This window comes from Neoarius graeffei, chromosome 19 (genome assembly GCF_027579695.1).
Source record: "Neoarius graeffei isolate fNeoGra1 chromosome 19, fNeoGra1.pri, whole genome shotgun sequence".
NCBI classification, from domain to species: Eukaryota; Metazoa; Chordata; class Actinopteri; order Siluriformes; family Ariidae; genus Neoarius; species Neoarius graeffei.
In genome coordinates, this window is record NC_083587.1 from 32,830,684 (window position 1) to 32,847,890 (window position 17,207).

Sequence of the window (17,207 nt, forward strand, 5' to 3'; positions counted from 1 at the left end):
TTTAACGACATAGGTATACAGATCATGTGGGCCGAAGTCAGGTAAAGACAAGGGCTTCGAGTACTTCCGTACGTCAGTGAACAATCCTGGTGGAAGCAGGTAAACGTCGTTCTCTAAGCCTGCTAACCTCAATTTTTGCAAATACCTCTCCCTCTGCTCGCCCTGTAAATGCCCTACGTCACTGGATAGTGAATGTGTTTTCTGCATCTCGCTCCTTTTTCTTTTATGTTTTTCGTTTGTCACCTTCCTCGCATTCAAACTGATTCGAGCCGTGACGTCCAAAATGGCAGCCTCACATGACTTGGTCACGTGGGTGAAAAACCTCAATAGGAAAAATGTTTTGTGGACGGATGAGAACAAAATAGAACTTTTTGGTTTAAATGAGAAGCATTATGTTTGAGAAAGGAAAACACTGCATTCCAGCATAAGAACCTTATCCCATCTGTGAAACATGGTTGTGGTGGTAGTATCATGGTTTGGGCCTGTTTTGCTGTATCTGAGCCAGGACAGCTTGCCATCATTGATGGGACAATGAATTCTGAATTATACCAGCAAATTTTAAAGGAAAATGTCAGGACATCTGTCCATGAACTGAATCTCAAGAGAAGGTGGGTCATGCAGCAAGACAATGACCCTAAGCACACAAGTCTCATCTCATTATCTCTAGCCGCTTTATCCTGTTCTACAGGGTCGCAGGCAAGCTGGAGCCTATCCCAGCTGACTACGGGCGAAAGGCGGGGTACACCCTGGACAAGTCGCCAGCTCATCACAGGGCTGACACATAGACACAGACAACCATTCACACTCACATTCACACCTACGGTCAATTTAGAGTCACCAGTTAACCTAACCTGCATGTCTTTGGACTGTGGGGGAAACCGGAGCACCCGGAGGAAACCCACGCGGACACGGGGAGAACATGCAAACTCCACACAGAAAGGCCCTCGCCGGCCCCGGGGCTCGAACCCAGGACCTTCTTGCTGTGAGGCGACAGCGCTAACCACTACACCACCGTGCCGCCCAGCACACAAGTCATTCTACCAAAGAATGGTTAAAGAAGAATAAAGTTAATGTTTTGGAATGGCAAAGTCAAAGTCCTGACCTTAATCCAATTGAAATACAGTGGAAAGACCTGAAGCAAGTAGTTCATGTGAGGAAACCCACCAACATCCCAGAGTTGAAGCTGTTCCGTACGGAGGAATGGGCTAAAATTCCTCCAAGCCAGTGTGCAGGACTGATCAACAGTTACCGGAAACATTTAGTTGCAGTTACTGCTGCACAAGAATCAGTGAGTGGCCTAGTGGTTAGTGTGTCCGCCTCTCAATCAGGATATCTTGAGTTCTACTCACGGTCGGGTCATACCGAAGACCATCATAAAAATGGTACCTTCTGGCAAGGCACGCTGCAATACAGATGCGAGTGGGGAGTCAAACTCTTGTGGTTACCAGAGGACTAGCCCCCCACTGTAACCCTAGCTATGTAATAGGTGAGAGGCCGAGGGAAACGGAGATTGGCGCAGCCCTATGTGCCACATGGTGTGGGAAGGACTTCGACTTTGGACTGCTGCAAAGGTTCACATACTTTTGCCACTCACAGATATGTAATATTGGATCATTTTCCTCAATAAATAAATGACCAAGTATAATATTTTTGTCTCATTTGTTTAACTGGGTTCTCTTTATCTACTTTTAGGACTTGTGTGAAAATCTGATGATGTTTTAGGTCATATTTATGCAGAAATATAGAAAATTCTACAGGGTTCACAAACTTTCAAGCACCACTCTAGGTTACAAAATTACATCTGAAAAGAAAACCAGAAAGCTTCTGGAACAATATCCTTTGGACTGAAGATACCAAGGTGGAGATGTTTGGTCATCATGCACAGCCTCATACAAACTGTCAAGCATGATGGTGGAGGGGTGAGGATTTGGTCTTGTTTTGTAGACACAGGACCTGGAGAAACTTGCAGACATTTATACCAGAATACTCTTGTGACAATTGTGAAGTCACCTGTTCACCAGCTTAAGCTGGGCTGAAATTGGGTCATGCAACAGGACAACGAGCTCAGGAACACCAGCAAATTGACATCTGAATGGCTAAAAATAAAAATAAAAAATTATGGTGTTGGACTGGTCAAGTCAAAGTCCAGACCGCGACCCCATTGAGATGCTGTGGTAGGATCTAAAGAGAGCTGTGAAAAAAGAAAAGAAAAAAAAAGTTTTCAAGCATCAATGAACTGAAGCAATACTGTAAAGACAATTGGGCAAAAACTTCTAAATGATGCAAGAGACTGATAAACTACTACAGTAAACATTTACTTCAAGTCATTGTCGCTAAAGGTGGTTCTGCATGTTACTGAATTACTTTTTTTTAATGACTATATATTGAAATCCGAGGTTATGTTTTTGTTTATAGAAGTTGTTTATAGAATATTCTGTCTCACTGATCTTTAATTCCTTAATTATATAATGTTATTGTAATATTTGTTTTATAATACCCATAGTGTCTTTTGTTAATCTCAGAGACGATCAATATAAATAATCCTGATGGAAACTAAGCCGCAAACACCCTTCTCATGGGGATCCTCCTGACAGCAGGTGCATGTATAGTTGAAATAGAGGAATGTGATGGGATGTCAGTAAAATCAGCCTTTGTGTGACTTCATTTTTTGTGTTAGAGAAACTGTGCCAGTGGTTCATGTTGCAAAATCTTTTTTTTTATTTGTTTTTAATTTAATTTTAGGTTATTCTGGATAAATTTATTTCCCATCTGTTCTGTTTCTTTGCACAGATTTCAACGTATTCCACATGATCGCTGTGGGCTTGAGCAGCTCAATTCTAGGCTGTTTGGTCACTTTACTGGTCTACACCTACTGTCAAAGATATCAGCAGCAATCCCATGATGCAACAGTGATTCATCCCATTTCTGCTGCACCTCTTAACACCAGCATCACCAATCACATCAACAAACTGGACAAATATGATACAGTGGAAGCAATTAAGGTCAGTAGCGCTCTCTGCTGCTCAGAGATAACGTAGTACATCAAGGTCCAAATGTCTGAGTCTAGAACCAAGAATTGTTTTGATTCCATTAAATATCCTAAATATCCAGGTCACATACCATTTACTTCATGTTTCCAAATTGATGATACCTCGTCTCAGAATCAAAATGACAAGCTTTTAGCATCTTCCATCTTTACCTCAGTTATTCAGGTAGAACATTTTACTCACTATCCACAAGAATCTACACTCACCAGCCACTTTATCAGGTACACCCATACACCTGCTGTTTTATGCAGTTATCTTATCAGCCAATCCCTTGACAGCAGCATAATCCATAAAAACATGCAGATACAAATCAAGAGCTTCAGTTAATGTTCACTTCAAACATCAGGATGGAAAAAATTGTGATCTCCGTGACATGGGTGTTGGTGCCAGATGGACGGGTTTGAGTCCATCTCATTGAGTGAGCGACAATTCTGTGGGTGGAAACAAATGCCTTGTTGATAAGAGAGGTCAGAGGAAAATGGCCAGATTGGTTCGAGCTGCCAGGAAGGATATAGTAACTCATAGCAACTCTTTACAACTGTGGTGAGCAGAAAAGCATCTCAGCATGCAACAGCAGAAGACCACATTGGGTTCCACTCCTGCCAACCAAGAACAGCAACCTTAGACTCAAGAACAAGTTCCTATTAAAGGGGCCAGTGAGTGTATGACTGCTACATGCAGAAGTACGAGACACAACAGAAATGTGGGTGCTCAGTATGTGTTTTATTAGGGTGAAGACAAGCGTATTTGTAGTCCATAAAACAAACAACCATAATAATAATAATCCAAAACACAACAGACTTACACAGAAACAGGCAAATGGTTCTGAACTTGATGATGCAAAAAATGCATAATAAGCCTAATTAACAAATTAAGGGCTAAACACAGAAAAGGTGCACACGTTAGAACAAACCAATGACATGACAGATCAATCCAAAGACATGCAGTTTGGTTAACATGGGGCAGCCATGGCCTGAAGGTTGGGTTGAAGTGCCCAATAGTGCAAGGCACCTAACCCTCAACTGCTCCCTGGGTGCCGTAGCATAGGTGCCCACTGCTCTGGGTGTGTGTGTGTGTGTTCATTGCTCACTTGTGTGTGTGTTCACTGCTTCAGATAGGTTAAATGCAGAGGAGGAATTTCACTGTGCTTAAGTCTGGGCTTGAGTGTACATGTGATAAATAAAGGCTTCTTGTCTTGTCCTCTTGAGATGGAGACAGGAGTCGAAACAAAACAAAGGAACATGGCAAAACACACAAAAGCACATGTAGGACAAGGAACAAAAGCGCTGAACCATGTTGAAAGGGGCAATTTGTGACAATAGCTAATGAGGGAGATGTTTTCTCTCTCTCTCTCTCTCTCTCTCTCTCCACATCCACAATGACCATGGCATCCTCACTGCAGTTTGTTTGTTTGTTTGTTTTATCTTTATTTTTTTAACTATGATTCAGACTGGGCGGCACGGTGGTGTAGTGGTTAGCGCTGTCGCCTCACAGCAAGAAGGTCCTGGGTTCGAGCCCCGGGGCCGGCGAGGGCCTTTCTGTGCGGAGTTTGCATGTTCTCCCCGTGTCCGTGTGGGTTTCCTCCGGGTGCTACGGTTTCCCCCACAGTCCAAAGACATGCAGGTTAGGTTAACTGGTGACTCTAAATTGACCGTAGGTGTGAATGCGAGTGTGAATGGTTGTCTGTGTCTATGTGTCAGCCCTGTGATGACCTGGCGACTTGTCCAGGGTGTACCCCGCCTTTTGCCCATAGTCAGCTGGGATAGGCTCCAGCTTGCCTGCAACCCTGTAGAAGGATAAAGCGGCTAGAGATAATGAGATGAGATGAGATGATTCAGACTTTGTAGTTTGTCGTATAGAGATTCTCTGATGGAATTACACTCCTGGGACCTCAGAAAAACCTTGATTACTATGTTGTTTATGGAGATAATCAGATCCTGCGTATTACTTCATCTCCTCGCAAGAGCCAACTGGAATGAGTCACATTAAAAATGTGTTTTCGAACTGAAATGCAGTATCTGACGATACTTTATTTCAAAAAGTAAAAGAGGAAAAGAGTGATGGAGTAATACTACACAGAATATGTAAAAATAGCTGAGTAAATGATCTATACTGTAGTTAAAAACGTACAGAAATGGCTCAGGAGGTTCAGAAAGTCGCTTACAATATTGTCACAGCTTTTTAGAATCAGATTTTAATACAAACTTTCATAAAAATACAGCAACAGGAAGTTGCGGCTATGGAGATTCTTGTCTGCTATGTTGCTGCAGTGAAGATATGTTTAATCGGCAAACCACCAAATAATGCAATATAAGAACAAATGCCTTCAATCAGTAAGAACAGACATTTCAGGATTCGATTAGTGGCTCTAGAATCTTGTTAGTGGAATATTATTTGAGTAAATATTATATTTTTGATAACAGATAATTGAACACTAGTTCTCGGTAGTGAACTCAGACTTTTGGACCCAACTGTAGATTTACCGTATACTGTTTGATCCAGTGTGTTCTTTGTGTGTCTCACTCTGTTGCTTCTGTCGGGGGGAAAAAAAAAATCATCACTCATACACTGCTTTCTCATAAGTGATTATCTTACCCTAGCACATGTAGTCAAAGCTTAAAGATGATCATCTGATGTAAAAACAAGACTATTTGTTGCAGAGGCTGCTCTAACTACTGTTCACACAGCATAAAGCAAATGCATAGAAAACGTTTCTGTATTTTGTGAACACTGTCAGCACAACAATTACAACGTGATTAGGTCTGAGTCTTGGCAAATTTAAACAGCTCCCTCTTATTGAAAGTTTCAACTCTATTGTGAATTTGCTTATAGTATTTCATAACTATGGTTAATTACATTATACTGCATACCGACAGTCATTTACAGTGTTTAGCAGTATTACAGTTGGTTATAATGAGTTTGACAAGCTATAAGGATAGAAGAATGGGGTAGAATGTATTGTCATGTAATTAATTTTCTTAAACAGAATGACAAGTATAATGCTAAAAAAGTCCACTGAGTCCACTGCTAAAAACTATTTATTTCTAATACTTCGTTTAATCTAGGTGGCACTTGGTATTCAATTTTCATGACTAAAAAAATAAGTCTTTTAAACATCATTGTTTAAATAATTTCTTTAAGAAGACTCATATAAATTCAAATCCATTACACAATAAAACATTCATTTGTTTTATTTTTTTACAACCCCTAATCAGAAAAAAGGTTGGAACGGTATGTTGAAATTAAATCTGAAAACAATGACTTGTAAATAATCTTTGACCTGTATTGCACTCAAATCAATACATCACAGTATTTGATTTTTACCTCATGAACTTTGATGTGGGGTTTTTTTTCCACAATAAACACATTTCAGTTTTTGAGTCTTACAACACGTTCCAAAAACATTTGAGACAATACAGCATTTACCATTTTATAACGTTGCCATTCCTTCTCACAACATTTAAAAGATGTTTAGGGACTGAAGACACCAAGCGATGAAGTGTTTCAGGTGTTATTTTGCCCCAATCTTCCTGCAAACAGGTCTTAAGGTGTGCAACAGTACAAGATTATTGTTTTCATACACTGCAAAAAACTGAAAATTGAATTTGAGGAGAAAATTCTTTAAATACTAGTGAAATTATCTTGCTGTATGGACAGATAATTTTACTTGACAAGGTATCTTGGAATAAGTTGGTTACAATCTAGAACTAGTTTTAATAATCTCAGAGTTGGTGTCTTGTATTCTTTTAATGGGAAATGCTAGATTGTTTTAACTATATTCAAGATATTCTAACTTGTTAAGATATCATTTTGCAGTGTAGAAGAATACAAGACACCAACTCTGAGATTATTAAGACTAGTTCTAGATTGTAACCAACTTATTTCCAAGATGTCTTGTCAAGTAAAATGATCTGTTCATGCAGCAAGATAGTTTCACTAGTATTAAGCAATTTTCTCCTCAAATTCAGTTTTCAGTTTTTTGTAGTGTATTTTTTTATTTCAAAATTCACCACGTTCTGTATTGGGGACAGAGCGGACAGGCACCCTCTTCTTCCACAGCCATGCCTTTGTAATGTGGGCAGAATGTGGTTTTGCATTGTCTTGTTGAAATATCCCTGGAAAAGATGTCATCTTGAAGGCAGCATATGTTGCTCCAAAATCTCAAGATACTTTTCTGCATTAATGCTGCCATCACATAAGTGTAAAGTTACCTTTACCAAGGGCACTGACACAACTCCATACCATGACAGACCCTGGGTTTTGGACTTGTTGCTGGTAACAGTCTGAATGGCCCTTTTTGTTTTTGGTCTAGCGTACATGCCATCCATTTCTTCCAAAAAAGGCCTGGAATACTGATTCATCTGACCACAATACACATTTCCACTGTGCGATGGTCCATCCCAGATACCTCCGAGCCCAGAGAAGTCAACAGCACTTCTGGACAGAGTTAACCTAAGGCTTCCTTTTTGCATACTAAAGTTTTAACTGACATTTGTGGATGTAACGCTGTATTGTAGTGCTTGACAAAGATTTGCCAAGTCAAAGAACCATAGATCCCATGTGGTTATATCAGCTTGAGATGAATGACGGTTCTTGATGCAGTGCTGTCTGAGGGATCGGAGATCACAGGTGTTCAGCTTAGGCTTGTGCCCTTGCTCTTAACACACTGAAATTATGCACCATAGACGGTGAAATATCCAAATCCTTTCACATCAGTCTTTGACAAACATTGTTTTTAAACATTTCAATAATTTTCTCACACATTTGTTGACAAACTGGAGATCCCCAGCCCATCTTTGCTCCTCAAAGACTAGGTAGACTAGGCTCTTTGATTGAATGCATTGTTGGGCGTTTTTCTGTTTTCTATCTGGATACTGATTTTGTATCAAGTAATGATTACAATTACCTGTTGACATCACCTGTTTCAAATCACGTTATTTCATTGTTTTACGTCATTACTAGCCCTAAATTGCCTCAGTCCCAACTTTTTTTGGAATGTGTTGTAGGTCTGAAACACAGGAATGGATGTATATTAACAAATGAAATGAAGTTGACCAGACAAAACATGAAATATCTTGGGTTCATACTGTCTGCAATGAAGTACAATTCAAAGTAAATTTAGAAATCACTGCTTTCTTTTTTTATTTACATTTTCTATACTGTCTCAACATTTTCTGATTATGGTGTTAGTTTTACAACCCCAATTCACATTTACAAGCAATAATACATACACTGTTACCACTCACTGTTAATTGTTTTCATATTTTGTCAACACCTGATATTGAATCATTTCAGCATTTCTGTCTCATCACCCTTGCTGATGGTACATTTAGTCCATATTAACACTTTTATTGACATAATAGAAGATATAGCTGTACTAAAACGACTTCATTTTCTTGTAAGTTATTTGTCGTATAGCTAGGTGATCAGTGAAATGTCTTCTGAGAGTGACACTTTTTTTAATAGGCATTATTTCTGAAAATTCGTTCTTGTTGGTAACGCTGCATTGCGAGTGTTTAATTATCTTTGTTTCTTTGGCTGCCAGCAGCCAATCAAAGCAAGACATGAGGCAAAAAAAAGTACTATTTCCATTCATGAAAAATACAAATACTTGTTGTATTTGTTGTTTTAAAATATATAAATCGGCTGTAGGGTCTTGCTTTAATTAATTTATAGTTAATCAATCCAGATTTTGAAAAAAATATATTGTTAGTATACATATATGATGTGTATGTGTATACATACCGTATAAAGTTCTGCTTCCTAGTGGACCCCTGTGTAAGTAACCAAAACAATGGTGTTTGTACGGGATTAGTACTGAGGATTTAGTCCTGATTTCGCTCTGCTCCCTTCCTCTTCGCAGCCTGATGTTTCTGTACTCTTGCCTTTGGATGACCACAGCATGCGCCAGGCTTTATCCACTAACACTGGCGTGACCCGACGCTTGGAGATTTTCTACTAACTCTCAATCAGCATATGTCCTCTCCTGCGTCTGTCCTTCCCCTGTGATTCTCTCGTTCTATGGCAGGTGTGCTCATGCATTTGTTCTTTGGGTTTTTCCACCTTTCATCTCATTCCACAGGGCTCAGAGCAACCGATGCTTGTGAGAAGGCAGTGTGTAACATTTTTGCCTGTTCTGTATTGCTGCTGTTGTGAAATGCCCATCACTCATATGTTTTGTTGCTTGTTGCTTCACTTTTCACTTTCTTTGTTACACAGTTCACAAAATAAAACCGGTATCTGAGCAGAGGGTTTTTTTTTTTCAGTTCTTTGATTGAATGCATTGTTGAGCATTTTTCTGTTTTCTATCTGTCTACTTTATTTAGACAGACAATCTTAGCTGAATAAATATATTCAGATTATGTTTTTGTGTATATTATCACAAATGATCAAATTAATATTGTTACGCAGAATTGTGAGTCAGAATTGTGAGTCAGAATAATATTGTGAGTCAGAATTCTCTTTATTTAGGCACACCCATCCTCATTTCCATCCAATTCCATGTCAGAGTTCAAAACACAGGCAGATGTTAATTCATAGTCCAAATCTAAAAACAGATAATGATCAAAACAAACAAACAAAACTAGAACAAAACCCAGGAGAACTGCAAAACTAATCTTACAAACTAAAGACACAGAGTAAAAATGAAACTTACTCCAACATGTCCAAAACATTGTTTGGTCAGAGCACACAACACATGAGCTCATCTATGGCAAACTTCCCCCGATCTCCCAAAAGCTGACACAATGCCACCTCCAATTCGCTGGTCATTTCCAATGAGGAAAGGGCAAGATTATTCAGTCCCTATTTCATGGAAACCTTTTATGGAAGCCCTGTCTATTTGAGGAAAATTACATTCCCAGACTGCATCGTGACAGACTCAGGAATCGACAGGGTGAGCCTTGCTAATGCAATGTCGGACTGGAAAGTACAGAGTGAGGTCGTTTGGGGTATCCCGATCAGAAGGGTCAAATGATGATGAAAAATGAAACTCAGGAACTACCGTATAAGGACTAGGGGACCACGTGAACAAGAAGGAGAAGGGAAACCATGAAACAAAAAAAATTAGGCAACAATAGGGTTTTGATTAACAGGGGACTAAGAGCATTAGGGAAACTAATGAACTAGGAAGACCAGAAAAACAAGAGAATATGAATGGCTAAGAAAGCCATAAAAAAGAAACAAGGCAACTAAGGGGAGTCAGGAAACAAGGGAACAAGGTAGATTATGGAAAACATTGAACAAGGAAGACTAAAAAAAACCCACAGAACTATGAGGCCTAGGAAAACAAGTACCAAGGAATCTAGGATAACCAAGGCGAATGAGGGACTGGAGAACTGTGATGACTAGTCTTCTTACTTGCCTTGTCTTGCTAAAAAAACAAGGGACTTATGAGGATTAGGGAAACAAGTTCACTATGAACACTAGGAAAACCCTGGAAGAAGAACTAAGGAAATGAAGATTATAGTAAACAAAGAAACTAGGAGGGCTAGAGAAATAAGGATAACAAGGAGACAAAGGAACTAGGAGAAGTAAGGGAACCAAGGGAACTACAGTAGGAGAACTGGCAAAATCTGAAGACTAGCAATACAAGCCAGTGAAGACTGGATAAATAAGAGAACTAGGAGGTATATGCAAAAGGGACACAGGAGGACTGGGAAATAAGTCATGTAAAAATAGTGGAAATAGGACTAGTAGAAATAGAGTAGCAGAAATGGAGAACAACACAGACTAGGGAAACAATATAACTCAGAGGACAAAAGAAACAAGGTAACTGGATGCCCAAGGGAACGTTCAGGAAATTAGGGAAACACCATACCTTGGAGAACTAGAGAGGAAAAGGAACTACAACATTGTAAGGAAACTAAAGAGACAAGAGAAGAACTAGGGAGAATTAGTAAACAATATACATTACAGGGCCAAAAGTATGTTGGCCCAAAGGGCCCAAATTTGTTTTATCATAACAATGCCCCAGTACATAAATCAAGGTCCATAAAGACATGGTTTGCCTTTAGCAGGTTGACGTGTAAGAACTTGAGTTGCCCGTGCCCTGACCTTAACCCCACTGAACACCTTTGGGATGAATTGGAACACCCAGGCATTCTCACTTGACATAAGTGCCCAACCTCATCCATGTTTTGGATGAATAAGCACAAATCCTCACAACCACATTCCAAAATCTATTGAAAAGCCTTCCTAGAAGAGTGGAGGCTGTTACAATAGCAACTCTGTGATGGTACAAAACTGTGTTAATGCCCATTGTTTTGGAATGGGCATATATGGGTGTATAGAGACGTAGTGGTTGACGTCACAAACCATATCAGGGCCATATTGGCAGGAAAAAGTTAAGTGGAATCCAGTCTGTCAACTGGAGTTCAGCCACCTAACTAGTAAAAAAGACTGTATTGTCAAGATGGTACACAATTATTGTGCCCTGGAAAGCAAAAATAAATTTCTGAAAGACAACAGCAAGTCATTTTACTATCTTCCTACAGATCCTCAAAGAAAGAATCAGTGGATTCACCTGCAGCTTGTTGAGTTCATTCATTCTTTCTTTCGTTCACTGTGACTCTAGGAATTATTTAGCCTACCTGTTGTAGCCTAAATAATTCATGAATTAGATTGAACCCTGAACTAAAGTATATGTATTGTAAATAAACTGTGGCTTAATCAATAGTTAAAAAAAAAAAAAAGACTGTTTACCGGGGCGGCACGGTGGTGTAGTGGTTAGCGCTGTCACCTCACAGCAAGAAGGTCCGGGTTCGAGCCCCATGGCCGGCGAGGGCCTTTCTGTGCGGAGTTTGCATGTTCTCCCCGTGTCTGCATGGGTTTCCTCCAGGTGCTCCGGTTTCCCCCACAGTCCAAAGACATGCAGGTTAGGTTAATTGGTGGCTCTAAATTGACCGTAGGTGTGAATGTGAGTGTGAATGGTTGTCTGTGTCTCTGTGTCAGCCCTGCGATGATCTGGCGACTTGTCCAGGGTGTACCCTGCCTTTCACCCGTAGTCAGCTGGGATAGGCTCCAGCTTGCCTGCGACCCTGTAGAACAGGATAAAGTGGCTAGAGATGATGAGATGAGACTGTTTACCAGCTTGTTACAACAGCTAGCCACAAAGCTAAAACTAACCAAGCTCTTACAGTGCTTCATTTTGAAATTCAATCATTACACTTACTTTCCCAGTAAAAACAGAAATGCTTTTTGCTATTAGGCTGTAGGCTACTCTGCACTGGATACCAGCAATCATAGCCATGCCATGGTGGGCCACACTAAAAAAAAAAAGAAACCTTATTGGACTGCCTTATTGGTTCTACACAAGGCGGAGTTGGTTGGAGTGGGTTCGAATTGAAGAGGTTGATAATGTCATGGCAATCCAAAGTGTCTGTTAGTTCTCTTTTTCTTCAGTCCTCCACACATTTATTTAAGAAAATGGGTCAATGATAGCCATAGTTGCATTTACCAATTGCCAAGAAACTACTACACGAAACAGACAGAACTATTGGTATGAATTGTGATGGGAGAGACGACTGTCCACGAACTAATGCATTAACTTTTAGATGTGTATGGAATGATGGGAGATGGGAGGAATGAGAATCTACCACAGGAAGGAATCTAATCATAACCAGAAATTCTCTGACAATTTTGTCATTACTGGAGGATTTTATAATTTGCATAACTCAAGAAAAATAAGATGTCTTTTTTTATTTTATTTTTGTGGGAAGCGGGTGGAGAGGAGGGATCTGTCGATACAGTGTCCCCCATGTCCCCCTATTTCCAACACCAGTGAGATAATAGGCTGGGGAAATTACGGAACTAGGGAACTGCTTTGGAATACATCGTAAAATACCTTACAAATTAACTCAACAACAACAATAAACATGGGCAGAGGTACACTAATTAATGAGACATAAGATAAATGAACAGATGGAAATACTAATTATATAATGAGTAGAGTGGGAATGAGGAAAAACAGGACGTAAACTGGTCAAGCAGATGGTAGGGTCTCAGTCATCAGTAATATTTATCTAGTTTCCCAGTTCTGTAGTTCGTCTGGTTCCCTCATGTCCTTCGTCCTGCTAGTTTTGCACATGGCCTCCAAATTGTCACAAAGTCTTATTAGAAACGGTTGTTCATCTGGATGATTCTCCAAATGGCCAACATCCTAGTAAGAACAATAACAAGACAAAATCAACAGAATTATGATATTGACTTCCAAATGGGTCATACTTTATCTCTGCCCAGAAGTGCTGCCTACCTAGACTGTCTCTTTCTAAGTGGTTCTGAAGTGATTATATTTTGAAGTGTACATGATAAAAGTACCATTTACATAATACAAAACTGATTATTGACACGACACACTAGTAGACCTACAGTACTCACCTTTCACCAGTGTATTCGATTTATTTTTCTTTTATTTATCATTTATTATAGCATATTACTGTATATTCCTTGCTTATAGTGTTTGAGAATGTTTTCCTTTTGCACTATGATATTTTTTAATCTAGAAATGAAAAATCATGCAAAATCTTGCTCAATGCACTTCTCTATCATTCACAGGCTTTCAACAAGAACAACTTGATCCTGGAGGAAAGAAATAAATACTTTAATCCCCAATTAGCTGGAAAAACCTACACCAACGCCTATTTCACGGACGTCAACACCTACGATGACTATTAATCACAGAGTTTTATGACCAGCACTGCTTAATTTGCAATTCCACCACCGTGAACAGTTCATGGAATCTGTTTTTTATTTCCCTCTCATGGCTTGCATTGCTATATGATGTTTTATGTAGGCCCATTTTAACATCACACGTCAGTAAACCCCCATCAACCATTTTCAACTCTAACAAGGACATTGTGCTCTTCTGGTATGTGGACATTACTGTGCAAACTCAATTCTGAACAGCAAAAGGATATCTCCAATATGGAAAACTGTTTTAAAAAAAAAACTTTGAGAGAGGATCTGATCCCTCTGTAAACTCTCTTGGAAAGACCTTTGGGCTAGGGTTTGGTGCTTTTTGCATGAGTTTCATCTTTTTTATTTCATTTGCATTGCATGGTTGATCGTGCTCCAGCAGACCAGGTCATGTCCTCAATGACCAGATTGACCCTTGACAGCTTTGTCTGCTGTGCTGAATCAGCAGCAGCCCCATGCATCCCACATTGGTGCACAGAATATTTGCCTGCCTGAAAAGAAAAAAAAAAAAAAAAGAAGTGTAGATACATTGGGGTCTGGCAAATATGTTTATCCACTCAAGCTAATACCAGTGATGGGAACATCTGTGGGTTTTGTTTGTTTGTTTTGGGGTTTTTTTGTCTTGTACAGTCCATTCATCATAAATTGTACATCTGTGTAGCTTTTGTAGACCAAACTCTTAAAATGTGTGTTGTTTCGTCCCACTGTAATTCATTAACTTGAAAAAGAGAATTTAACATTTAACAACAAACACACTAATACCTTTTTATAACTGTAATCCTTTGCTAATTTGAATACTAAGATCATATTTATGTTCAGATGTTTAGAACAAGATGCCATACCTGCATCATCAGGTCATATTTTCTAAAGGGACGCAAATGTTTTCCTCCATTATCTATCTATCTATCTAAAAACCATCATCTAACATTGTTTCTTCATGATGATAACCATATTGGGGCTGTATTTTCCAGACTATAAGATGCCTTTTTCCCCCCCCTTTACCCTCTAGTAGGTACTTTCTTACACTGTCTGTTATAAAAGTTTGCAGTTTATTCTGAAATCTTTTGTTCTTGTAATGTGCCCATTTGTTTGTGTATTTATGGTAGCCCTGCTATTGCAGTTCTTACGGTCGACTGTAATCCTGTTTGGTGAACTATGCTTATCATTATTTGGTTATCGGTACATAAGTGAAACTAAATGCTAGAAGGACACTAAAGTGTCATTCATTCTTATTTCTCAGTTGTCTCAAAGGTGATTACAGAAAGAGAATACTTTTTTCAGCTAAGCACACAGAATTTAAATGAGTGTGTACATTCTGGAGCAACTTATTGTCTGGAAAATATGGTAATGCAGTAATCAGTGCTGGGATATCTGTTGTGTTCAAGTTCTACTAATTGTTTTGGGTTTTGTTTTGTTTTTGTTTGTTTTTTTACATGCAGAATTTCTGTTCGCTTGTTTTAATGTGCATAAATTAAAACAGCTTCATACAGCTCGGTGTTTTGGTGACTCAATGTTTCAGTAAACCGCAGTGAGGCTCCAGACCATGATGAATGGCGGTTCTTACAGAGTTGGGATGCGTGAAGGATACTTTGCGGTGACGTCGATCCTGTTTTGTTTGACATCGTTATGCACAGAAGCACTGTTCTCCGTCAACCTTCAACCTGATGGGCTGATGTGTTTAGAGGGTAATCGAGTGTGCGCAATTAATCAACTCCCACAGCGTGTGAGCAGCACTGGAGTGCTGATATGGCTGATTCCAGTGCAGCTTCAACAGATGAGGGAATCGATCAGTGTTTACCTTGGTCTGACGTTCGCTGGAACTGAAATTATTGTCGCCATCCCTCAGGGTCTCACTGTATTTGGGAAGGTGTTAGTGTCAGTCATGTTCTATGGACAGGGATGTGTGTTCTGCTCCATTTACACCAATGTGGCAGTATGCAAACATTCTTTCAAAGTATTGGCGTAGAACCTGAAACTGACCTTCTTTCGAGGTATAATTCTACCTCAAAAGGTGGTCAGCTTCAGGTTCTATACAAGTCTTTCGAGATAATGTTTGCACACACACACACACACATGCACATTCATTGTACAAATATATAGACATGGGCCCTATCTAGATATTTGACACAAGGTACAGTACTGTGCAAAAGTCTTAGGCACACTTTTTTTTAAATACAAACTTTATAGATTTCTAGTTTATGACTTCTACATTATCGAGTCAGTACAAAAAACATTTTAGAGTCCAAACGTTCGTTTTCCAGCACAAAATTTAAATGTTACAGAAAAAAAAAGTTTGTATCTGAGCAGCATGTTACATAAGAGCCCACTTTTCAGATTAAAAAAGAAAACATAATGAAGGCTGCTGGATTTTGGTGCAAAATGAAGAAGTGAGTGTGACGGTCAAAGTGTCCAGAAGAACTGTGGCTGGTTCTGTAAGATGCTCAGTAAAACCTACAGCTCATTTCCTTATCAAACTGCACTCATTGTACCTGAGACTGCTATTTTTTTTTAAAAGCACAGGGTCATCTCAGACCAAATATTGACTTTGTTTCATTTATTATGGCTTACTGCTATTTATAATATATTTTTTTAATGTTGAAACAGGTGGCACAGTGGTGTAGTGGTTAGCGCTGTCACCTCACAGCAAGAAGGTCTGGGTTCGAGCCCTGTGGCCAGTGAGGGCCTTTCTGTGCGGAGTTTTCATGTTGTCCGCGTGGGTTTCCTCCGGGTGCTCCGGTTTCCCCCACAGTCCAAAGACATGCAGGTTAGGTTAACTGGTGACTCCAAATTGACCGTAGGTGTGAATGTGAGTGTGAATGGTTGTCTGTGTCTATGTGTCAGCCCTGTGATGACCTGGTGACTTGTCCAGGGTGTACCCTGCCTTTCACCTGTAGTCAGCTCAGCTGGGATAGGCTCCAGCTTGCCTGCGACCCTGTAGAAGGATAAAGCGGCTAGAGATAATGAGATGTTGAAACATTTCATTTCATTATTTTTAAAGCCATTTTTGGTCGACAGAATTTCTTTACATGTGCCTAAGACATTTTCACAGTACTGTACGTCTCCACTAGGCATGTGCCTATAATCAGGTGTCCAGTATATCAGTGATATTCAATGTAGCCTTCATTTCTTGGTTTATTCGTTAATTTATCTTCAGGAACAGTCATCCTGATTAGAGTCATGGTGGATGCAGAGCCTATCCTGGGAACACTGGATGCAAAATGGGACACGATCAAGATATTTAGGACATAAAATCATCTTATTATAGAAATGTCATTGCTGCATTTGATTCGGAAAGAGGGTGTTCATTTAGCCAGCAATTTTGGGCAGAATTTTTTTTCTTCTGAAATAAATTCTGTCCCATTTGAGAGGCAGCATGACTTCTAAAATAAATGATGACCTACTCTGAAGCAGAAGCTTACTGAGGTTCATTTATGGTTTACAATTTTTCCGATTGCTAACAAGCAT

The 17,207-nt window shown here is 39.5% G+C and overlaps 1 protein-coding gene across 1 annotated transcript in view; it reads left to right on the forward strand.

Annotated features, from left to right (window-relative positions):
- The window catches only part of sema5a (sema domain, seven thrombospondin repeats (type 1 and type 1-like), transmembrane domain (TM) and short cytoplasmic domain, (semaphorin) 5A), a 535,180-nt gene extending 520,039 nt beyond the window's left edge, over positions 1–15,141 (forward strand). The window contains exons 22-23 of the mRNA XM_060899996.1: positions 2,791–3,002; positions 13,602–15,141. Of these exons, the coding sequence (XP_060755979.1) occupies positions 2,791–3,002; positions 13,602–13,721 (332 nt within the window). The 3' untranslated portion in view covers positions 13,722–15,141. The remainder of the gene's footprint in view (positions 1–2,790; positions 3,003–13,601) is intronic.
- Positions 15,142–17,207: the final 2,066 nt, after the last annotated feature.